The sequence below is a fragment of the Rhinoderma darwinii genome, chromosome 1 (genome assembly GCF_050947455.1).
Source record: "Rhinoderma darwinii isolate aRhiDar2 chromosome 1, aRhiDar2.hap1, whole genome shotgun sequence".
Taxonomy (NCBI): Eukaryota; Metazoa; Chordata; class Amphibia; order Anura; family Rhinodermatidae; genus Rhinoderma; species Rhinoderma darwinii.
This window is the reverse complement of record NC_134687.1, coordinates 428772432-428798916: the sequence shown is the minus strand read 5'-3', so window position 1 is coordinate 428798916 and position 26485 is coordinate 428772432. Positions and strand designations below refer to the sequence as shown.

Here is a 26485-nt window from a genome sequence, read left to right as displayed (position 1 = left end):
TTGCCAACCAGTGACACTGAAACTGTGGCATTGCCACAACTTCAATAGATCCTTATTAAAAGTAAATTTCTGGCTGACCATGTTGGAAATTTTTGTAATGGTCGCTCGGTCACTTACAACATGGACATGAGGTTCTTTGTTAACATTTTGATCAAACTGTATAAGCCCATGAAGTGCCCGTGAAGTGGCAAGTGGGCTTATACAATTTGATCAAAATGTTAACACAGAACATCATGTTCATGTTTATAAATATATGCCTAGCAGCGATACATCAAAGTATATATTGTGGCTGTGCGGTCCATGTCTAGTCCCACAATGCTGATGTTATCATATAGTCTATCCCCCTTTTTTGTTTTACTTGGCACCAGCACGCCACACATTTGGCCCAGCTGATTTTAATTTAGGAATGACCTCATAAGTGTTTCTGCTCTTGCTTGTGCTCTCAGTTGGCCACTGGTGGCACATGGTAAGGTGAGCTTATTCCATCTGTTCACACGTTGTGGTACTGTGGGGTGGTATCTGTTGCTGTAGTGCTGCACTTGTGGGAGGACATGGCCCAGAGCCAAGGAGGCTTGGCATAGCCTGACAGCATGGGTGCTTTTGGGCCTCTGGGTTGCTCCCTCTGCAGGAGTGATGCTGCAGTGGCATCAGCCGCCATGCGGTGCTGAAACCGATAGAGTCGGTACCCACTTTAAAAGAGGTCGTCGTGAAGTGGCAAGTGGGCTTATACAGTTTGATCAAACTGTAAACAAAGAACCTCATGTTCATGTTTATAAATTATGCCTATCGGCTATAGATCAAAGTATATATTGTGGATGTGCGGTCCATGTCTAGTCTCACAATGCTGATGCAAATAAAAAATATAGATCACTGTACATGTTTCCAATATGATTGAATTGCACACCTACTATACATACTGTATCATGCTAGAATATGAGAATCAGTAGCCTGGTGTCCCCTACTAGACCGCAGCTGAAGCCTGTGCTGGCTATAACAATAGAGCAATACTGTCCTGAGCTGCTTAGGAGTTAGTACAGGAAATATATTTAGAATCATATAATTTTACAATGATGACTTCTACAGGATATTATTAGGCACCAGTGATAATAGGGTAATGTTAGAAAAATGTATAAATCTTAAATTATTTTGTTAGTTAGACTCTATGACGCATAGTTTCTAACTACCAGCGTTACATTTTCCCAGCCCGGTAAGGGCTTAGTTGTGTGCACCTGCCTACTTATATCTATGTAAGGAGAGGCAATTAACAAAGATCTCAATTAGGGCCTGTTCACACGTGACAATTTTGTTGCAGAAAGTTCTATTCATCTGAATGGAACTTACAGAAATCTATGCACCTGTTGCAGAAACATCACCATTTATATGAATGGGACCGATTTTCAGTCGTGAAAATTTCTGCAACAAAATCTACCACGTGTGACTGCACCCTTACTGGCCTGAAAAAATGTGAATAATGGAGATAACATCCACTTGATGTTGCAATGTAGAAAATATGTAGTAACAGCAAATAACTGGAAGCACAAATACTGTACAATGTCAAAGTAATATAACACATATAAACACCATGTGCTGGCTGATTTTTCATTTTTGACCGGAGCGTTCTTAAGAAAAAGTCATAGCATAATATTATTATAGCTGCAGTAATTTATTGATCCTTGTATATAACTACTGACTTTAAAGGCTATGTAAACATTTAAAGTCTATTTTTTTTAATTATAAAACTGTATAATTTAATTTGGAACAACTTTTAAATAGGTCTTTATTAAAAAAAAAGATTTACTTTTTGAGATACAGCTTCTATGTATCCTGTATACATAGAATCTGTATCTTGCCGTCTCAGCCAAATCCGTCAGCTCTGCAGGACTGACGGCTTCGGTGAGCAACGGTCCTGTGTGTCTCTGACACTCAGGATCCAGCTATTATCGATCACATCCAAGTTCATGACCTTAGATATGATAACAGGTGGATCCTGCGCGTCAGTGACTCACAGGACCAAGGCTCACCTAAGCCGTCAGTCCTGCAGATGGCAAGATACAGTTTCTTTATACACAGGATACAACGAAGCTGTATCTCAAAAAGTAAAAACATTTTTTTATAGAAACCTATTTAAAAGTTGTTCCAAATCAAATTATACCGTTTTTTAAAAGAAAAAAATTACTTCAATTAATTTAATAGCCTTTAAGAATACATTTTATACAGGGGGAACATTGAAAATAAAACAAAGTTAGATCTAAATGGAACTATGCAATTTACCTGTTTGTTTCAAAAACTTCAAATCCATAAATGTCCAAAAGTCCAATTACCGTTTTCATTGGTGGCTCCTGTTAATACCAATTCCATGTTAAAATTAATAATTTGAGTCTTATCATGTGAAATACAATACTCAATATAGACTTTTATGTTGTATACATGTAATGAATACCACATTTGTATTAAATAACTATAACAAAAACAAATTCAAATATTATACATAGGAAAAAGACAAATCACCACAATTGTTATCCTAGTCATTTTTAATTTATTCGTATATATTTCTTATATGTCTCAGTACATCAAACATATCAGCTGTATAGAAAAATTTTGTGTAAATGTAAGTCATAATGATATGAATATTTTATTGTGTTTCATGGCTCCAGAAGGTCACACATACATCCTCACCGTTTAGGAGATGAATATTTTATGACAAAGGACAGAGCTGTTAATATGTACAAGAACATGACAGGACGTTTGGCAAGATCACTCATGTTACAGTCGCCCTGTTTCTCCTTTTCCTGGACTGAATTCAGGCTGCAGAGATCTGTTATAGCATCCAGATGTCAAATGTGATGACATTGTGATTGGTTAATCATGGTTTCATGTTTGGAGGAGGAAGCAGACAGGAATGTAGCAAGGAACCACAGGGCCCACATAGCAAAATGTGGAAAAAGGTCCCCAATCCACGTTCAGCAACCAGTTAGCTCAGGGCATGAGTGGCCTCTACACATTCCCTCGTGTTGGTTTCTCAGCCCATTGAATTTTCCACTGCCCCTTACCTATGAATGGAGCTTGATCCCTTTGGCCGCTGAGTGCCATAGCAGGAGCTATGCAAGCTTTGCCACTGGAAGAAGAGTTGCGATGAGCAAATCTTTTACAGTCTTGCCACATGGGACAGGTAAAAGACCAATTGACAATGTGGACTAGAACACTATACAACTAGGATAAGAGGGACTAAATATGATATATACACCACTGTGACACCACAGGTCACAAGGGAATGAAAGCTATGTGAGTGGGTTACCATGGAATGGATGCTATGTCAGTGGGTCATCAGAGAATGGATGCTACAATATGTCAGTGGGTGACCGGGCAATGGATGCTATGTCAGTGGATCACCAGGCAATGGATGCTATGTCAGTGGATCACCAGGCAATGGATGCTATGTCAGTGGGTCACCAGGCAATGGATGCTATGTCAGTGGGCACCAGGCAAAGGATACTTTACTGCTGTATCCAGAAGTGTACATGCTTTACCTTATTTGCTAGAGATCCATTAATGATGCTAACAAGCCAGCTGAAGGATCTCCCATACATTGCTTTGGCAAGGGCATCACGGGCATAGTAGGCCAATTCTAAATTCAAAGGGCTGAGGACCTGGAAAGAAGAATAAATATATGAGATAATAAATATTAATAGAACCATGGTAAGACAGTCTTAAAGAATAACTACTCTGTCTTCTACATGTCTTTTTTTTTCAAATTTTAACAATTGTCCTGGCCACTAGGTCTAAAAAGTGTATGCCTGAGAGAAATGATTTGGTAGTGGCAACAAGCCCTACAAAAAGCGCATTTGTTTTTTATTGCCTTATATACTGTTTCAACTTAATGGAAAGAACTCTACACCATCCAACCTGTAACTTTATAATACAAACCTGTTCGGATCTAGCTTCAATCTTCTTGTGTGTTAAAGCTTCTTGTAAAATGGACACAGGAACACCAAGGAGCTGTGAAAAGAAAGCAGAAAGAAACACTTATTCACTTCGGCTTATTTTATCTTCTACTACAGGCAATTCTTCACCAAACTTCAGGAGAGCAAATGAAACATAAGAATAAGTGCACTGATTGAGTGGTATATGCAAACCTCATCACTTTTCCTTCGTGCATTACACTGACCTCGTAATAAGATATAACCAAATTATAAATTATCAGTTTAAAGCGGTTGTCTCAGGAGGGAAGTCCACACCTCTATGTGCCAGCACACAAAGCCGCTCTGTAAAAAACTGTATTACCAGCGCATTTTTACATTACAAATAGGTAACTAAAGAAACATCCTACAAAATGTTAACTAGATGGTACCTAACCCCTGACAGGCTGGCAAACATTTTCCACTCTCAATCGAATCTATGCTTTTGTAGATGAGGCGGAGTGGGCTCATTGTATCACATTGGTGGGCATATCCAGTTGCTAAAATTTATTGGAAACATGTGGAAAGATAAATACGTGCTAAATTGAATCTCCATGTCAGCTTGTCACCTTGGTCGGCGTCATTCAACGCTCCAATTTCATATATTTAAAACAAACTTCTAATACGTTTCTTTCCGCTGCAAGGTGGACATCTGCTTTCAGTTGGAAATGTCCTTCAATCCCTTTACTGAAAAATATTCAAAAATGTAAGGATATTCAAGGTTTTGAACGTATTGCTGCAATTCTAGGGTGTCACGGTCTGTGGGTATGTGGACCCACTGGGCCGCACCGCCGTAGCGGGGAGGAAGCTAGCGAGGAGGAAGCTGGCCAAACCACGGAGCACTCCAGCGATATAAAGTCCCGCACAAGAGTACCTAAATAGTCAAAAGAGTGGCCGAGGCTTTGGCATGGATGGAAGTGGGTGCAGCAGGTTACTCCAGAAGTGGTAGATGACAGCAGGTTCAGCACATTGCGCCAGACGTGGGAGATCATACTGGATGAGAAAGATGACACTGGACGTGGCAGATGGCAGGAGGTGCAGCACGTTGCGCCAGACGTGGCGGATCACACTGGACGTGGAAGATGACACAGGATGTGGCAAACGACAGCAGGTGCAGCAGACACAACTCCAACACTAGTAGGCACAGGAACACATACACAGCACGGGATACAGGAACAGGTAACAGGGCACGGGTAAAAACTGGAACGGGAAAACACTAGGGATCATTTGCAAGACAGACTTGGGATACACTAACAATGCTCAGGCAAGGATTAGAAGGGCAGGGCCCTTCTTATAGTCCAGGAAATCATGATGATTTCCATGTGTGCGCACTGGCCCTTTAAGGCCGGGCACGAGCGTGCGCATGCACCCTACGGGACACAGCAGACCGGAGCGGAAGTGAGCGCTGGCGTCTCCTAGGAAGGTGAGTAAACCCGATGGCTGCGGGCGTCGGGAGGTGAGTAAACCCGACGGCCCGCGGCCATAGACTCTACATAGGGGACAAAGTTTCTTGGTATGAAAGTATATGGTCACAACTGTAGGATTCCTCTTCCTACCATGAGTCCTTTGACGGGAGATACTTTTGTCTGACATGGGGATTCTTTAGCTCACCACCTTTTTCTTTAATGCTCCAATTACCTATATTCTGGTATTCGCATATGCTATTTGTGGTTGCTGTTTGTTATCCCCATCCTCTTCCTTTTTGACTTTATGTCTTCCCGATTTCCCTCTCCCAAACTTTTGAAACAATTATGATTGGGTACTGTGATCCCTGTATGCCTATAATTCTTAATCTTTTTGTAATGTTTATTCTCTTCCACTTTTGGAATAAAAAGCAAAATAAAGAAGTTTAAAACATATATATATAAAACATATATATATATATATATATATATATAGTTAGGCCCAGAATTATTTGGACAGTGACACAAGTTTTGGCATTTTAGTGCAGACTCCCAGCTTTAATTTGAGGGTATTCACATCCTAATTTGAGGAAGGGTTTAGGAATTACATCTTTTTAATATGTAGCTGCCTCTTTTTCAAGTGACCAAAGGTAATTGGACAATTATCTCAAAAGCCATTTAATGGACTGCATGGGCTATTCCCTCGTTAATCCATCATCAACTAAGCAGGTAAAAGGTCTGGAGTTGATTCCAGGTGTGGCATTTGCATTTGGAAGCTGTTCGTAACATCCGCGGTCGCTGACCACGAACTCCTCTCATCCTGCCGACGCCTTTCTCTCCAGAGATACCAGCACATGCGGCCGTCCTGTCCTGCAGTGACCACTAGGGTGCGCGCACCAGCTCAGTCCAGCCTTAAAGAGCCAGAGCGCACACATGTGTGAACTTGAGCTGATTGCTCCCAGATCACCCTGGACTATAAGAAGGGCCCTGCCCCTTCCTTCATTGCCTGAGCGTTATTTGTACCTACCCGTGTTAGTCTTTGCAATGGTCCCTTGAGTGTTTTCCATTTCCCAGCGTTCCAGTTCCTGCTACCTGTATCCTGTATCCTGTGCTACCATGTTCCTGTGCTGTACAGCGTTGGAGTCGTGTTGTGTCGCCTACTACACCCGCTGTGTTTCACCGCACCTGTTGTCTGCCTGTTGCCTGAGTTCCATCCGAGCCTAAACCATCGCTACTGTCTGAAATGCCACAGGTACCTTTATCCGAACTATAGACATTGACTTTGTACCCTGTTTGGCCAGCTGCTATCTCGCTACGGCGGTACGGCCCAGTGGGTCCACATACCCACAGATCGTGACACTGTTGCTGTGAACCCACAGCATGAGGTCAAAGGAGCTCTCAATGCAAGTGAGTAATGAAGAAATCCTTCAGAGAGATAGCAGAAATGTTAGGAGTGACCAAATCAAGAGTTTGGTACATTCTTGAAAAAAAAAAGCGCACTGGTGATCTCGTGAACTACAAAAGGCCTGGACATCCACAGAAGACAACCGTGGTGGATGATCACAGAATCCTTTCCATGGTGAAGAAAAACCCCTTTACAACATCTACCCAAGTGAATAACACTCTCCTGGAAGTAGGTGTATCAGTATCTAAGTCTACCATAAAGGGACGACTTCATGAGAGCAAATCCAGAGGGTTTACCACAAGGTGCAAACCATTTATCAGCCTGAAAAATACAAAGGCCAGATTAGCCTTTGCCAAACAACATCTAAAGAAGCCAGCCCAGCATTCTTTGGACAGATGAAACTAAGATCAACCTGTACCCGTATGATGGTAGGAAGAAAGTATGAAGAAGGCTTGGAACGGTTCATGATCCAAAGCACACCACATCCTCTGTAAACATGGTGGAGGCAGTGTGATAGCATGGGCATGCATGGCACTAGGTCACTAGTCTTTATTGATTATGTGACTGAAGACAGAAGCAGCCGGATGAATTCTGAGTTGTTCAGGGATATACTTTCTGCTCAGATTCAACCAAATGCAGCAAGGTTGATTGGACGTCGCTTCGCAGTACAGATGGACAATGACCCAAAACATACTGTGAAAGCAACCCAGGAGTTTTTTTAGGCAAAGAAGTGGAATATTCTGCAATGGCCAAGTCAATCACCAGATCTCAACCCGATCAAGCTGCATTTCACTTGCTTAAGACAAAACTTAAGGCAGAAAGACCCATAAACAAGCAACAACTGAAGAAGCTGCAGTAAAGGCCTGGCAAAGCATCACAAAGGAGGAAACCCAGTGTTTGGTGACAGACTTCAGGGAGTTATTGCCTGCAAAGGATTCTCTACAAAGGATTAAGAAAAAAATATTTTATTTATGGCAATGTTAATTTGTCCAATTACTTTTGAGCCCCTGAAATGAGGAGGCTGTGTAGAAAAATGGATGCAATTCCTAAACGTTTCACGGGATAATTTTGTTCAACCCCTGAATTAAACCTGAAAGTCTACACTTTCAATTGCATCTCAGTTGTTTAATTTCAAATCCAATGTGGTGGCATGCAGAGCCCATATCATGAAGATTGTTCACTGTCCAAATAATTCTGGACCTAACCGTGTATATATATATATATATATATATATATATATATATATATATACACAAACAAACACAAATGAGCAGCACTCGATTTCCAAAATCCACCATGTGATAGGGTGCAAGCGGGTAATCCTGATCCACGGATTATAAATATAAAAGAAGAAATCCCACAGCACAATGTAGTAATCAAAAAGAGTGGTTTATTCAGCCAACACAGCTGCAACGTTTCTGTCCTACTATGGGACCTTTTAAATTAATTAATTTGGTGGACTTTAATGCACATATGGGCAAATTGCGTACATCTATGGATCAATTAAGGTCTGACACGGAAGAGATAAAGAAGAAGAAATGATGAAGAGGCGAGATGGATTATAATACTGGACAAGTCTATATTTGGCTCAATACATCGGACTTTGTGACAAAAAAGGATCGAAAAAAGTATGACACAGACAGAATGTTTACCAACGAGATACATCGCTATGGATCAGGTCCAAACAAGGAAAATTTTTTAGGCCACATCGACACCCAAATCCTAGAAAAAATACCAGGAGAGCTGGCAGGAGGAACAGAGCAAGGAAGAACCCGCTATCAGAGAAATTCACGGACACAGGGCACAAAGAATACCTACAACAAGGGGAGAAACCCTCAGAAACTGTGGTAAATATATCATCTGTCACATTAACACCTATACAATTACAGGTTTTGTCTAAGGGACTATTATTCTGCCCTAGCCCTGTTATGGACTGGTTTGACCTGGAGCTTGATCTTCAACAATTCATTAGATCTATTAAACTCAAAGTCTGGTTTGACTCACGAGCTGTTGAAATTAATCCTAATGTTGTTAAAAGTGAATGTTGTCTTAAGGATTTTGGTTTATATAACAGTAGCAATTTTCAACCGTCTATTACAGAACATCCTATTGAAACGTTTGCGAGATTGATTAAGAATGACATTGAAACATTACGTATTAATTATCAGGACAAAGGTTTAATACATCCTAATCTTCCACTGAAATCTCAGTTTTCTGTGGTTGATTGATTTGCATGTGGGGTTGTACTATCGTATTCGTATGATTATACTGTTGCGTTTCCAGACAGACACTTTTAAGCCTATTTACAGGACACCACATGTACTCACTGTTTGTTGTTTTCCTGTCATCTTGTCTGACGGATTCTGTGTATGTATGGGTTACACTCCCACTTCGCTTTGTTGCTACGCAACGATATACTTCTGGTTCTGAGTGCGCGAGCATGCGCAGTTGAATATAGAGGACGCTGAGTTACCTGACACCACATGGACACAATACTATTGTTTACCTACATTGATCCATAGACACACCGTTTGATTGGTGAGTAGTCTAGTATTCTCCACCCCTGCACACGTTGCTGCATCTTTGATTAAGCAGTAATCAAGCTTATATGAGCGTGTTTTTAAATGTTTCATTATATGATCACAATTGTATTACTATCACTGGCACGTAATATACATTATTGTACTATTGTCCTTATTGTAACACTATGTGTATATGTACAATATCTTAATTATTACTCATGATGTTCATGAGATTGACGTTTATATTGCACACATGTCGTTGTATCACCATGCTTGAAAAAGGTCCCATAGTAGGACAGAAACGTTGCGGCTGTATTGGCTGAATAAACCGCTCTTCATGATTACTCCGGCATGCTGTGGGATCTCTTCCTCTTATTTATACAAATATGTATATATATATATTTTTATATATATATATATATATATATATATATATATATATATATATATATATATATATATATATATATTGCAATGAGCATACCTTTGATATCCATTGGATTTGTGTGCCATCTTTAATTATGGCATGGCCGTGGCTGTCTTCCTCATACTTTATGTTCCCCAGATGCAAAACGCTGGCTACTAATCCAAAAAGATGCTAAATAATTAAACAAGGGAGGAATTAAATATATTTAGTTCATTATTTTAAAGCAACAATGTTTGTTTGAAATAATTCTAGTCTAAAACAATAGAAATGTAATAATCATTACCTACAATATCCAATTTTGAAGTGAAATTACATACACTAGCGTGGCAGAACTGTTTGTGCCAAACGTATTCGTTATCCATTTTCCACAAACAAAATGTATATTGTATCCACACGATAGGTGATAAATGTTACAAACCTTGGGCTCCACCGCTGGGACCCTCAAAATTGCTAATAACGGGGTCTCGAGTCCCCTATCCCTCCTCACCAGCACAACTGCAGTGGGGAGGAGTTTGTATGGAACAGCGGTCAAGCATGCACATTGCCACTACATACGAACTCTATGGGACTGATGGAAACCGTTGACACCTTTAATTTAGCTATATAAAGTTGCAATAATGAGTCCATGTTTTGTGTGGTATCAGGCACTTGATTTCAGTATGGTGTGCATATATATAGGGTCTGTGCTGTTACCTAATTTTATTAGCTGGCAAAAATTGTGGGATTTGAGGCATTCATTTTCAGCTTGGGATAAAGATATGGAATTCGGACAAATAGGTTTCTTTGAAAGTATATCTTGCATACCACTTCTTTTTCCTTCTTTTGTTTTATTGTGAGATATATATACTCTGTGTATAAATAAGTAGATAGACCTTATGATTCATAGGGGTGATATGTGCCGTTTGAGATGCTTCACTTAATCTCAGAAATAGCCAAAATGTAGAAATAGGCACAAAAAAATGAAAAGACAACAACCTGTTAGAGTTGAAAAGTATATTACAAAATCACTATAAAAATGGTGCAAGAAGTTTAAAAAAGTAGTCACCCCATATGAAGAAGTCATTCCAATCAGATAGGCCGGTAAGGTGTCATTCCAGGCTTGAGATCTGGCGGACTTCGGCAGGGACCTATGTGGAGGATAAGTCGGCGTTTGACTACACCAGGTGCGACGTTTCGGTGGGGCCTCCCCCTTTCTCAAGCGTGTCAAGCAACATCCGATGCAAGCTTAAATAGTGAAGGTGGAGCAGCTGATTGTGTCAACAGATGTGAGTAGAGAAAACATCTTTATGTGATTTAAAATGTAAAGGATAATAAAAGTAAGCTTGATAGTGATTAGAGGTATATATACTGTTTTTTAGCCTATTATACAGATGTATCAATGTTGTTTACATTTTCTAACCACTAAAATAGTAGATGTAACTAGTCAATGTGACATCCTGGACTTTCAACCACATAAATCTCATTATAACATGAAGACAGAAGAATGTACAGCCATCAATAAACTAAAGGAAGATAACTCCATTATAATCAAAAGGGCTGATAAGGGAGGGGCTACAATTGTCATGGATAGTGATATGTATTATGAAGAAACTTTTAATCAGCTTGCGGACTCCAAGATTTATAAAAAAAACTAAAAGGTGACCCTACCAGCAATTTTAAAAAGGAGATCGACTAAATAATTGAAGATGCTTTTCTATTAGAAATCATAGATCAAGATTTTAAAATTGCCTTAACAAATAAACACCCTCGAATACCTGTTTTTTACCTTCTACCGAAGGTACATAAAAATATAGAAAAACCTTCAGGACGACCGATCGTCTCCGGCATTAACTCTATCCTTCAACCTCTTGCAATTTACGTAGACTTCTTTCTTCAAAAGATTGTTGCTAGATTATCAAATTGTTTACGAGACACTACCGACTTCCTAAATAGAATTACTAATGTCGTTATTCATGAACATACTAAATTATGTACACTAGACATCAAAAGCCTCTACACCAACATTCCTTACAATGAGGGTCTTTCAGCAGTAAGACATAAATTATGTTAAGACGCTACACTTAGCAAACAGAAAATTACGTTTATCATGACGTTACTAGATCTTGTTCTGACCAAAAACTACTTCAGATTTGATAACGACTTTTATCTTCAACTACAAGGTACCTCGATGGGCTCATCTGTAGCTCCGAGATACGCTAACATTTTTATGGAATTTTTTGAGTCATCACACATTTATGACTGCCCATATAAAAAACACATAGGCCTATGACTGCGTTACGTCGATAACGTGCTTTTCCTCTGTGGAATGACAGTGCAGAGAGTTTAAAAAAATTTGTCTCTTACATTAATAAATGTCATAAACTCATTGAATTTTCATTGGAATATAGTATGAACAAAATAAACTATTTAGATGTCGAAATCTTTAATACCGGTAATAACATATTAGTAACTACATTTTATTCAAAACCCACGGATAAAAATAATCTGTTGAGAAGAGATTGTTCTCATGCCCCACAAACGTTCAAAGGAATCCCTAAAGGTCAGTTTATTCGTGCACGATGCATTTGTAGCACTGAAGAATACCATAAAGAAAAGAAAAACTGATCAATAAGTTTGCTGACAGAGGTTATAAAAGAAAAGAAATGATAAAAATTGGCTCTGAAATATCATTATATAATAGAGAAAAGTTACGTATACACAAAAATAAAAATAAAGAACAACAACTACTGTTCGTCTCCACCTATGACAGCCATGCTAACCTCATTAAAACTACTATAAGTAAATATTGGTACATGCTGAGATATGACCCTAAATATGGCATTCTATTTCCCGGGATAGAACAAAATTTGCCTATCGTAAAGGGAAATCCATAGCCAACCAACTTATTCGCGCTGATGTTAGAAAAAAACCAATTTCAAAACAAACCTTTTTAACCCCTAGGCGCAACACAACGCAACTGTTTGTCCATGTGGCCAGTGTCTTAGCACACAGGGACGTACAGTTACTGCGTGGTTCCTAGTGCACACTGTCGGCGACAGTGTGCACCGGGAACCAGGAGGCCAGCTGTCCCTGACAGCTGACACTCCACTGTATGCCGATCAGCGACATATTTCCACTGATTTCGGCAATTAACCCCTTGATTGCGGTGATCGATTGCAATCACCACATTCAGGGGTTTCTAGCTCATCGGCAGACCTCACTATGAAATCGTGAGGTTTATAGATGGCTATCATGGCGATCGGAGGCCAAGTAATGACCTCCATGTCTGCCATGTACGGAAGCCTATCAGGATTAGCCTCCTGATAGACTTCCTGTCAGAGTGACAGGACGTCACTGCCGTTCGCGATGCACACTGTCGATGACAGGGTCTGTGACAGTGTCGGTGACAGTGTGCATCGGGAACCGGGAAGTCAGCTGTCCCTGACAGCTGACACTCCTCTGTTGCCGATCAGCGGCTCATTGCCGCTAATTTCGGCAATTAACCCATTACATGCGGGGCTCGACGGCGATCTCCGCATGTAGGGGGTTTGTAGCACATCAGCAGCCCCCATGCAATTGTGGGGGCTGCTGATGCTTGTGATGGCACCCGGGGGCCAGACAACGGCCTCCGGGTCTGCCATGTATGCAAGCCTATGAGGATCAGCCTCTGGCTGGTCCTCGTAGACTAACTGTCAGAGTGACTGTGACGTCACACTGACAGTTGGAATACGTTACACTACCTAGGTAGTGTGATGTATTCTAGCAGCGATCAAAGCTGCAGGTAAAAAAAGAAAGTGTAAAATGTAAAGAAAAAAGTAAAAAAAAGTTAATAAAAATGTTTTACAAAAGTGTAAAAATAAAAGATTTTTTTTCCCTATAATAAGTCTCTTATTATAGGGAAAAAATGAAACCGTTAAAAAACAGTACACATATTTGGTATCACTTTGTTCGCAACGACCCCAACTAAAAAACGACAACTTTAACCTTGAACGCCGCAAAGAAAACTAAAAACAATGGCAGAATCACTATTTTTTGGTCACCACCCCTCCCAAAATATAGAATAAAAAGTGATAAAAAAGTCACATGTACCCAAAAATAGTACGAATAAAAACTACAACCCATCTCGCAAAAAACAAGCCCTTACACCGCTTTTTCGACTGAAACATAAAAAAGTTACGGCTCTCAGAATATGGTAACACAGAAAATAAATTATTTTATAAAGAAGTGATTTTATTGTGCAAACGCTGCAAAACATAAAAAAAACTATATACATATAGTATCGCCGTAATCGTATGGACCTGCAGAATAAAGTAAAATTGTCATTTATAGCGCATTATGAACGCCGTAAGAAATAAAGAATTTAAAACGCCAAAATCACTGTTATTGGCCACCAAAGCTCTAAATAAAATGTAATAAAAAGGGATCAAAAAGTTGCATGTACCAAAAAATGGTACCAATAAAAACTACAGCTCGTCCTGCCAAAAATAAGCCCTCACACCGCTCAATTCATGGAAAAATAAAAAAGTTATGGCGTTTGGAAGGCGGGGAGTGAAAAACTAAAATGGAAAAGCAAAAAGGATCAGTCCTGCAAATGTTAATTAATTTCTATTAAAAAAATAAATTATTACCACATGTGGGGTATTGGCATACTCGGGAGAGATTGCGTTACAAATTTAGGGCGACTTTTTTTCCTTTATCCCTTGTGAAAATGAAAAAAATCAAAATTTTAGTGGACAAAAATGTTTATATTTCACGGCCTAATTCTACTAAATTCTGCAAAAGACCTGTGTGGTATAAATGCTTACTATACCCCTAGAAAAATTCCTTGAGGGGTGTAGTTTCCCAAATGGGATCACTTTTGGGGTGTTTCCACTATTTTGTTCCCTCTAGGGCGTTGCAATCGCGACATGGCACTAGAAACCAATCCAGCAAAATCTCTGCTCTAAAATCCAAATGGCGCTTCATCCCTTCTGAGCGCTGCCGTGGGTCCAAACATCAGTTTATTACCACATATGTGGTATTTCCGTAATCGGGAGAAGATGCTTTACAAAAGTTGGGTGCACTTTCTTCATTATTCCTTGTAAATATTAAAAATGTCTATGTTATTTCAGAAAAAAAGTAGATTTTCATTTTCACAGACTAACTCCAATAAATATAGCAAAATACCTGTGGAGTCAAAGTGCTAAATATACCCCTAGATAAATTCCTTGAGGGGTCTAGTTTCCAAAATGGGGTCACTTTTGGGGAGTTTCCACTGTTTTGGCACCACAAGACCTCTTCAAGCTCGACATGGTGCCCAAAATATAATCTAAAAACAAGCAAGCCCCAAAATCCACTAGGTGCTCCTTTGCTTCTGAGTCCGGTGTTTCGGTCCATTAGGGCACTAGGAGCACATGTGGGATATTCCTAAAAACTGCAGGACCTGGGCAATAAATAAGTTGTATTTCTCTGGTAAAACCTTCTGTGTTACACAATTTTTTTTATTACAAATTAATTTCGGCAAAAAAAAGAGAAATTTGTAAATTTCCCCTCTACGTTGCTTTATTTCCTGTGAAACGCATAAAGGGTTAAAATACTTTCTGAATGCTGTTTTGAATACTTTGAGGGGTGCAGTTTTTAAAATGCGGTGATTTATTGGGGTTTCTAATATATAAGGCCCTCAAAGCCACTTCACAACTGAACTGGCCCCTGTAAAAATAGCCTTTTGAAATTTTCTTGAAAATGTGAGAAATTGCTGCTAAAGGTCTAGGCTTTGTAACGTCCTAAAAAAATAAAAGGATGTTCAAAAAACGATGCAAATATAAAGTAGACATATGGGAAATGTAAACTAGTGACTATTTTGTGTGGTATTACTATCTGTTTTACAAGCAGATACATTTAAATTTAGAAAAATGCTAATTTTTGCAAATTTTCTCAAAATTTTGGTGTTTTTCATGAATAAATATTGAATTTATCTACCAAATTTTTCCACTATCATAAAGTACAATATGTCACGAGAAAACTATCTCAGAATCGTTTGGATAGATAAAAGCATTCTGGAGTTATTACCACATAAAGTGACACATGTCAGATTTGAAAAAATCGGCTGTGCCACAAGGCCAAAACAGGCTGCGTCCTAAAGGGGTTAAATACCCGAAAAAAGGTACATATCCCTGCATGTCCTGCCTCAATTGTAGCTCTATCATTAAAGGAAACCATTTCAATCATCCAACTAAAGGTTATAAAATTCACCATAAGGGCGTATTTACACGAACGTGTGCGTTTTGCGCACGCAAAAAATGTGGCATTTTGCGTGCGCAAAATGCACTTAACAGCTCCGTGTGTCATCACATAGGATGTGCGGCTGCGTGATTTTTGCGCAGCCGCCATCATTATGACACTCTGTTTGGATGTTTGTAAACAGAAAAGGACGTGGTACTTTTGACTGCGGTTGCACTAATCACGCGCGTCCCATGGAAGTGCTTCCGTGTGGTGCGCGTGATTTTTACGCACCCATTGACTTCAATGGGTGCGTGATGTGCGAAAAACGCAAAAATATAGGACCTGTCGTGAGTTTTACACAGCGGACTCATGCTGCGCAAAAATCACTGACAGTCTGAACTGCCCCATAGACTAGCACAGGTCCGTGGGACGCGCGTGAAAAACACGCACGTTGCACGGAAGTATTACACGTTCGTGTAAATCCGCTGTAAAGTATATTACAATTGCAAAAATTTAATATACATAATCTAACCGAAAATGCAGCATGAATCAATATGGCCCAAACACATAAAAAATAAGAAAGGAAATCTAGTAAAATTACATGGGCTGATCCAAGGGTGTATACCCAAAAAGCATCAAAACGAAATATATATAACCTAGAAAGAATAAATGCTAAAAAACAAGAGAAATTATGAAAATAGAAAAATACTTGATTGAAATACATAATAAAGGACAATGAACAATAGATAAAATGAGGAATCCATAAACCAACATTTAAAAAGGGACAATCAGCTGTGTGTCTACCAAATAAACATAGAGTACAAATTTGTATCCATTGCAAACCTTCAGAAAAATACAAGTACAAGTACAAACCATAAAATGTTATAGAAATAATATGGTGACCATATATAAGTGTGGCAGTATGTTACATTAACACATTCAATGTATATAGCAATGCTAGTAAGCCATATGTATAGTAAATGTATATTTACAAGTACAAGTACAGACCATAGAATGGTATAAAAATAATATAGTGACCATATAAGTGTAGCAATATGCTACATAAACACAATAAATGTATATAGCAATGCTAGTAAGCCATGTGTATAGTCAATATATATTAGCAAGTGCAAGTACAAACCATAGAATGGTATAGAAGTAATATGGTGACCATATACAAGTGTAGCGGGATGCTACATAACCACAGTAAATATACATAGCAATGCTAGTAAGCCATGTGTATAGTCAGTGTATATTTAAACATGTATATGGTCAATATAAACTGAAGGAAAAACAATCAAGTGCAAGGTTAACAAAGCATATAAAAAGGGATATAACATACCCATGATAAATGCAGGAGAAAACACAGCCAATGTCCAGCCCAACGCGCGTTTCGCCGCAAATGCCTTCGTCTGGGGGTGGCGTTAGACAGCAGACTAATCCTATTTAAATGGAGCCAAGCCAATTTCAAGAACATGCGTCACCTGAAGAATGCTCTGTTTAATATTTATTACCCTCACTGTATAATTAACGGTCGCTGTGTCCTGGAGAGTGAAGTGGCCGGACCTTCGAAAACGTAAGTCGCGAGGGGCCGGAACCGGAAACACGTCACCGCGTCAACAGACCGGGTCACGTGAGTCCAGTATCCGACACGTTTCGAGTGACGGAGACGGAGGCCGGTCACCACGCACCAATGACAGAGCGGCACAGTGAGGCAGAGAACACAGAGACGCTGTTTGGAGTAGACAGGATCAATGCAAATTTACAGGGCATAAATATACCGTTACATTAATAACTTGTACATCTAAAACATGTCTAGTGATAGGGCTGCGTGATGCATCCGCCCATGCAAGAAGAGCAGATATACAATATATAAAGCAAAGTGGGTGAATGTAACAAAACAATGAAAATCAGCACCAAATGCAGTGTGTTAATACAATATTCTGTGCAGACAAAGTACACATATATAAATAAGATATATAATAATAAAATGTTCAAAAGTAATTGACAGTGAATGATATAAGATAATGAAAGATGTGATAAAAAATAAAAGTGATAAACAAATATGTGCAATTGTGTACAAAGAATGATACGGTTAAATAATAATACATGTGAGTGTATACCTATAAACACAATAAAGAGTCATATACTTGATCCAACAAACATGTAGCAACATATGTATGAAGACATATATCAAACTGTGGTTCTCATAACATCAAGTGGTTCCACAAAAAGTCGCATGTGTTTCAAATATATTGACTGGCGAGCGTAGAAAGACCCATTGGCACGGAATTATTTAGGAACCCAAATAAGACTCCGAAAAGTACAATGAGATTATCAATATAAATCTAATCTGTATGAAGAGAAATATACAATTAGTTAAAATCACACAAAAGATAATAAAAACAGTAAAGTATACCCAACACCACTAAAATAAGCTGGCAATCAGAGAAATGCAGAGAATCCAGTGGTCTAATTTAGGCCCTTGGGATGTACAGTTTGGAGCCTCCAGATCCACTTGCATTCTCTCTGTAAGAGAAATTTCTTTAGATTTTAGGACGAGGGACAACTAGGCCCGAGGAAGCATAAGGTGGGCCAGGGCGTCCCTGATAATGGTGGTTAGATTAAGCAAGGGTTATAAAATGGTGCTGGCCGCATGGCCAATGGCACCAGCAGGGCTGGGGGAGGAGGGTGAACTCTTTGTTCACTGTGAGATAAGTGGAAGAAAGGGGAGTGATAGTGGGAAGAGCTAGGTGAGCGCATAAGTAATGAGGATAGGGGAGGGGGAGCAGGATAAGGGTTTATAAGACCAGAAAGCAGAGGGAGGTAAGGCATTACTTACCAGGAGAAGAAAAGACTCAAGACGCTCACCACTTACCAGGAGAAGGAAAAGACTCAGACACTCACTACTTACCAGGAGAAGAAAAGACTCAAGATACTCATTACTTACCAGGAGAAGAAAAGAAGAAGATGGAACCGTCCCAGGAGAAGTAGGGTGGCGAGGTCGTCGCTGGAATGGAGCTAGCATCTACTGCAGGAGCTAGGCCAAGGCGGAAGATCGTGGTCCCCAGGTATCTTCGGGACTCCATTATGCCGGGTAAGTCGGTCCCCTACCGTAAATGGGTCCTCCATGGTCCCCTGTCCCACGCCGGTCCTGAGGGGCCTGTTAGCCATCCTCCCGCAGTCGGCCGATATCCTTCCCCCCACCCTCGTACACTGCGTCCTCTCCCGTCCGTCCTCCTCTCCCCCGTGTTCCCCTAGCCGCCCCAACCTGCAACCCCTCCTCCACCGCCCCAAGCCTCAGCCCCTCTTCCGCCTCGGGTACACTCTCTTCTCGAGCGTCCAGGCCACACGACCGGAAGTCCATAACAGCGTCACTTCCGGCGGTGCCGTAAGTTAACGGTCCGGCCGGGGACGCCATGCCCGCTGCCTCCAACGGTCCCCCAGCTCAGGTAAACCCTCCCAGTGCACCCTACCCACCTTCTGCCACCCAGTGCACCCACCCTCCGGTCCCCCCTCTTTCCCCCCTCTTTCTCGCCCCTTACTGCCCTCAACCCCCCGCCCCATACCCTAATTGGGCTCCCTCTTCAGCCCAATTTTTCCCAAGCCACCCCACACATAGCAGCATGTTCCCAAGTCACCCCCCACACATATTTTCCCTGTCACCCCTCAGCAGGGTTTATATCTGTTTAATGGGCCACAGTTTCAAAGAGAGGGTAATTTTCAATGTGCCCCTATGGGCATGCTAAACCCCCACCAAGTTAACAACCCATCATGGATCCCTTCCAACCCTTAGTGGGGCCAAAACTCCAACCCTGGGCATAGTTCCCAACAACAGGGGCAAACCGGGGCTAATGTGGGCGCATGTGGTGATAGAACTGTATCAGGCAGCATATACTCGCACAGTGTTTGTCATTGCAGGGAACAGAGCAGAGGTCGACCCTAACAAGCAGCTGATGGAGGTCGGACAGAGATACCGGGCAGCAACAACGCAGAAGATAGTCATGGTGAGATGGGAGTCCTTGAGGTCCAGCAGCTTGGTGAGTCTGATTCTGATTCATCTGAAGGGGATTTGTGGTCAGAGGGGGAGGATACCAGCAGCGAGGGCAGGATGCTTAAAGTTTTAAGAAAATGTTTGAAGGCGGTAAAAAGTAAAGGTAAGCCAGGAGAAGAAAGGGTGCGGGGTCAGGCTAAGAACAGCTCATTAGTGGAGAAAGTGTTAGCGGCGGGCGGTCAGGATACTTACTCATGCTCATTGTCCCCGACATATGCACATTTGCCACAGAAAGTTTTGAAACGTATTAGGGAAGGGAAGTACATAGATATTTTTGAGTTGTCAAGGGAAGCGGTAGCGGCAAAGGAGGAGAGAAGCGGTAGCGGCAAAGGAGGAGAGAAGCGGTCAGTCAGATATTAAACAGTGGAGGACTATTGGGGAGTGGATTAAGGGGTTCCTAGTTTACGCCAGTGTATGAGTGGAATCCAGACTGGAACAATGCACCAACATCTTAAAGTACATGGACTTGGTGGTTGATACGCATGCTTTTTACGGGGGTCTGGGCTGGTTGGAGTACGACAGGGCTTTTAGGAAAAAGATGGTAGGAAGTAAGATTTTGAGTTTTGGCCAGAAGGATTTGGATTTATGGTCCAGATTGATGGGGGGAGAGGCCAAGGGGCACAACAAAGTCAGCAAGGGCAGAATGGTTTGTTGGGCATATAATGAAAGGAACTGTAATCAGGGGTTTGCATGTAGATTTAGACACGTGTGCTCCAAGTGTGGGGCAGGGCACCCCCAGGTGGAGTGCGGGGGGAAAAAATTTGAAGGTAAGCTCAGTAATTCCTTTCATGGTTTTGCAAAAGGCGCAGTCACCAGTGAACATAAACAGGCTAAGTGAGTGGCTAAGGCATTATCCCGATAGGGGAAAAGCTGGATTTTTGGAGGAGGGGTTTAAGTCTGGTTTTAAATTACCTGTTGAGGGGGAGGTGCAAGGTTCCAAAAAATGTAGAAACTTGAGAACGGCTGATGTATTACCAGGAGTGTTGGAGGAGAAGTTGTGGAAGGAGGTGGGGTTAGGGAGAATAGAGGGGCCTTTTGATACTCCACCAGTTGAAGGCATGGTGGTATCACCGTTGGGGGAGGTTCCCAAGAAAGATGGGGGTACGCACAGGATGATTCAGCACTTGTCTTACCCAAGAGGGGGGTCGGTCAATGATGCAATAGGGAAAAAAGTGAGCGAGGTACATTATCAGTCATTGGAGTCAGCGGTAGAAAGGGTAAAAGAATATGGAAAGGGGGCATTGATGTCCAAGGTAGATATTGAATCTGCTTTTAGATTGTTACCATTGCATCCGGGGAGTTTTAAATACATAAGGTGTTGTTTCAAGGGAAAGTTTTTGTAGATAAATGTTTACCCATGGGTTGCGCCATTCCATGCGCGTATTTTGAAGCTTTCAGTTCATTTTTGCATTGGTGTTTGCAGAGGGCGTGCGGAAGGGAGACAATTGCCCACTACCTGGATGATTTTTTGTTAGTAGGACCAGCAGGGTCAGAAATTTGCCAGGTAATGTTGCAAAAGTTTATAGCGCTACTGCAAGATTTGGGGGTCCTCATAGCACAAGAAAAGACAGTGGAGCCAGTAACAAAGTTGTCATATCTGGGCATAGAAATAGACTTATTAGAAAGCCAATGTAGGTTACCTGTCGAGAAGGTGAAGGCATTGTTGGAGGAGGTAAAGGAGGTTAAAGCCAGCGGGAAGGTGACATTAAGAAAGATGCAGATGTGCTTATTGCTTTATCTGACCCTGAGACATCTCTATTAGAGGTCACTAAGATATTGGAGGCTTTTAGTGCAATCTCGTATTATAAGCTTAATGTTACTAAGTCTATGGTTTTGAGTATGAATATTTCTCGTCTTCTTTTGTACTCTCTTCGGTAGAAATTTCCGTTTGTTTGGGTTGAGCACTCTTTCTCATACTTAGGAATCCAACTTACCTACCCTACCTCTCTTTTATATAAATATAATTATATACCATTGGTATCTGCAATAGAAGCAGACTTATCCAAGTACATGAAGTATGAGGCATCATGGGTAGGGAGAATCTCTGCGGTTAAGATGATGATCCTCCCAAAAATACTATATCTATTTAGAAATTTACCTATTCTGCTATCGGTATCTTATCTTAAAAGACTCCAAGGTATAGTTAATAAATATATATGGAAAAACTCCCGCCCTAGAGTAGCTGCGGAGGTATTATACCAGCCAATTGTTAAAGGGGGTTTGAGTCTCCCGAACTTAGCTCATTATTATTATGCAGCAATTTTGGATTAAACCAGAATGTGGAAGACTAAAGTTCCTATGAAACTTTGGATTTCTATGGAAAAGGAATTACTTGATGAATCTTCTGTAGAAGCACGCATGTGGCTATTGTCCACTGGTGCTAAAATATCGAAATCTTCTTTTTTAAAGATTAATGCAGGGCTCCAGGACTGGAAAAAACTTACTGTTACTCACCCTATAATCCCGGTGAGATTTGCTGATCTTCCTCTTCGACTGCTTCCGCTTCTGATACCTGATATTGATATCCAAAATTGGCTGATGTCCGGCATTGAGTGTATTTCTGACATTATGGAGCGAACTCATCTAATGGGACTTTTATAAATTCTTTAGAATACGTCATTTGTTGAGTACATTGCCTCCTCTGATTGATTCCCCTAAAACGCCTTTTGAATTGTCATTCACTAATCTGGATAAAACATGCAAAGGGATATCAAAAATGTATAAGGTATTGTGTGAGGTTTTGCTTCGGGAGGAATTTCCTTGTCTGGGGCATTGGGAGAGAGATCTGGGAATCCCTATATGTACGCAGGATTGGGAAGCTACTTTCAATCTAGCTTGCTCTCTCTCTAAGTGCGCTACACATTTGGAAGCGTCTAGGAAAATAATGTATAGGTGGTATTACACTCCTAGTCGTTTCTCGCGAATATATCCAACATCATCAGATAGGTGCTGGAGGTGCCTCACTTCTAAGGGTACCATCCTCCATATTTTCTGGGAGTGTACAGTATTGTTCCAGCTTTTGGCAGCAAGTAGAAGATTTTTTACGATCTCTTTTAGGGGTTGACATTCAGCTCGCTCCTGCTCTAGCCCTACTGCATGTGGGATTGGTGGATTTCTCTCCGGGTGTCAGAAACGTACTTTTTCATGCATTGCTGTCTGCAAAAATATTGATTGCAAAATACTGGAAATCTACAAAAGCGCCTAGTATGAGTGAAGTGATTTTATGTGTTAACAATAATTGTGTTATGGAGCGCGCTTTAGCCTCTATTCAAGGGTCCTACGCTCGTACTTCCATATGGGATCAATGGACTGACTCTACTTACTCCGACATACTCTTATGATTACCTTAGTCGAATATGTGGTCAATTTGCCGTATCTAGATCGGGAGTTTTGTTTGTTTGTTTGTATGTTTCTCTTTTTGTTTTTCTGTAAAAAATGTGATCCTTATCCCAATGCTTTGTTTGCAATGTTTCATTGCTGTATGTAATGATTAGATGTATACTGGATCAATAAAAATTTGTTTATCAAAGAAAGATGCAGTCGCTGTTGGGTTCCCCTAAGTTTGCATGTAGGTTGATTCCAATGGGCAAAGTATTTTCCAGGCATTTACAGTTGAGTACGGCAGGAGTGAAGGCAGGACAACATAAAATTAGAATAACGAGGGCATTAAGAGAGGACCTGCAGGTTTGGGAGAGTTTCCTGGTGAACTATAATGGAGTGTGGGTTTGGCGACGGGAACCTTGCTCCAATCAGAAGTTGAGATTGTTCTCAGTCACTTCAGGGTCAGTTGGCTTCGGATCCTTTTTGACGGAAAGTGGTGTGCAGGGGTATGGCCAGACGGTTACGCAGATAAGGAGTGGTTGAGGAATATGACATTGCGGGAACTATTCCCAATAGTGGTAGCAGTGGAATTATGGAAGAAACAGTTGAGGAACAGGTGGGTAATTTTTTGGACAGACAATATGAGTGTGGTGTCGGCTGTGAACAATCTATCCAGTAGCTCCCCCCCCCCCCCCTGTGTTGGCGCTGTTAAGGCATTTGGTAGGGAAGTGCATGGAGTGGAATATCAACTTCAGAGCTAAACATGTCCCAGGAGTCAATAACTCGATTGCAGATGCCTTGTCAAGGGGGAAGTGGGAGGTTATTTTTACAATTGGTACCAAATGCTGAGCGAACAGGATATGTGTGCCCTAACAATATTTGGCAGGTACTGACCCGATTCTAGAAAAACTGGTGGAAAAATCGTTGGCGCCAAACACATGGAAGACCTACATGAAAGAATGGCATGGAGTCGGTAGCTATGGGCCACGGCGACATAACCACGAGCAGGGTTTCTCGTCTGTGGGGGGACACAAGCTACACGGCTGGTCCCCGGTTCGGGACACAAGCTACACGGCTGGTCCCCGGTTCGGGACACAAGCTACACGGCTGGTCTCCGGTTCGGGACACAAGCTACACGGCTGGTCCCCGGTTCGGACGGACTTGGGCAACTACGAAGGTTGGTCATGGTAGCCAGCGGTTGCTCAGGGGGAGCCAGTGGAGGTGCGCGTGCACCGCTGGCTCCTAGTCCTTGGGAGGGCCGGGGTAGGCGGGCCCCGGCCAATCACGTGAGGTGCCGCAATTGGTCGGGTTCACCCAACTGAGCTGGGAGTTTTTATTCAGCACAAGGACATTGCTTTTGGGTGCCAAGGAATGTACAGGAAGGATGGCGTACACTTATCAGATGTGGGACTGAACATATTTAAGAACAATCTGCAGGAAGGACTGGAGGACTGGTGGAAAGGAGTTTTTATGGGCTAAAAAAGGTAAGATTGGCAGAGGAGCCTACCTTTTTTGGTGGCGGATGGTGGCACTGCATTCCTGCTTAGAGCGGTTTTGGTGGTGGACCACGGCGAGTTTACCACTAGCTATACGGCGGGGTGAACTCGCACGTGGGGGGACACTAGTTATACGGCAGGTCCCCAGGATGCTTTGGGCCTGGGTAGTCACGAAAGCCAGACGGCGGTCCGGCGGCTGCCTGGGGGGACAGCCGTGGCAGGGGGCACGGCTGTCCTGGTTTACAGGATGCGAGCTCGGGGCAGGCGTTTCCCAGCTCAGGGAGTGCCGTGTCACGATTGAAGTCAGGCTCCTCTTGCGCTGTATTGCCTATGGTTAATGTTTTTAATAACTCGTGGCGCATGCCACAATTTACTTGCCAATTTAAGACTGATGTGTTTTTAATGTTTAAAGTATGTTACTAAGGGTTTAACACGTGCACACCTTATTTAGGACGAGGGACGACTAGGCCCGAGGAAGCATAAGGTGGGCCAGGGTGTCCCTGATAATGGTGGTTAGATGAAGCAAGGGTTATAAAATGGTGCTGGCCGCATGGCCAATGGCACCAGCAGGGCTGGGGGAGGAGGGTGAACTCTTTGTTCACTGTGAGATAAGTGGAAGAAAGGGGAGTGATAATGGGAAGAGCTAGGTGAGCGCATAAGTAATGAGGATAGGGGAGGGGGAGCAGGATAAGGGTTTATAAGACCAGAAAGCAGAGGGAGGTAAGGCATTACTTACCAGGAGAAGAAAAGACCCACGAACCCTCCCTTGTTAGAAATAATGGAATGTTATGTTATGTTATGCTATGCAATGTGATGTGATGTGATGTAAAGCCAGGGCAGATCGTGGCACTGCACTCCTGCTTAGAGCGGTTTCGGTGGTGGACCACGGCGAGTTTAACACTAGCTATATGGCGGGGTGAACTCGGACGTGGGGGGACACTAGTTATACGGCAGGTCCCCAGGATGTTTTGGGCCTGGGCAGTCACGAAAGCCAGACGGAGGTCCGGCGGCTGCCTGGGGGGACAGCCGTGGCAGGGGGCACGGCTGTCCTGGTTTACAGGATGCGAGCTGGGGGCAGGCGTTCCCCAGCTTAGGGAGTACCGTGTCGCGATAGAAGTCAGGCTCCTCTTGCGCTGTATTACCTATGATTAATGTTTTTAATAAATCGTGGCGCATGCCACAATTTACTTGCCAATTTAAGACTGATGTGTTTTTAATGTTTAAAGTATGTTACTAAGTGTTTAGAACGTGCACGCCTTACACCACCTCTCATATCGATGTTATTGTGATCAATGCCTTTCACCTTTAACAATTTAGAATTGCATGAATGGTGGAGTCGGAAATGTTTGGGGATTGTTTTTAATTGCTCCATATCTACTACCATCTTAGCACTCTCTATGTCTCTAACATGTTCTCTTACACAAATCCGCAACTCATGAGTGGTCATGCCTATATAAATTTTAGGGCATGATCATGTGGCGTAATAAATGACACCCTTGGTGTTGCAGGTAATCGGTCAACAAATTTTAAATTTATTGATGCCACTAGAGTCAAAAAAGAACTCAAAGCGCTCAATGTTGGAACAGCTTAAACAATCCCCGCACGACCTACACCCCCATTTGGGAACTTTTGTGACCAATACTTTACCGGGTTTAATTGGTGTCAAGTAACTGTGTTCTATGGTATCGCGCAGATTACGTGCTCTGCGTGGTGCTATAGCA

The 26485-nt window shown here is 41.7% G+C and overlaps 1 protein-coding gene across 1 annotated transcript in view; it reads right to left on the bottom strand.

Annotated features, from left to right (window-relative positions):
- Positions 1–26485, bottom strand: part of MYO1H (myosin IH) — a 160818-nt gene that overhangs the window by 78293 nt on the left and 56040 nt on the right. Inside the window, exons 8-11 of the mRNA XM_075853654.1 lie at positions 9771–9884; positions 3925–3996; positions 3528–3647; positions 2272–2339 (exon numbers count right to left, since the gene is read on the bottom strand). Of these exons, the coding sequence (XP_075709769.1) occupies positions 2272–2339; positions 3528–3647; positions 3925–3996; positions 9771–9884 (374 nt within the window). The remainder of the gene's footprint in view (positions 1–2271; positions 2340–3527; positions 3648–3924; positions 3997–9770; positions 9885–26485) is intronic.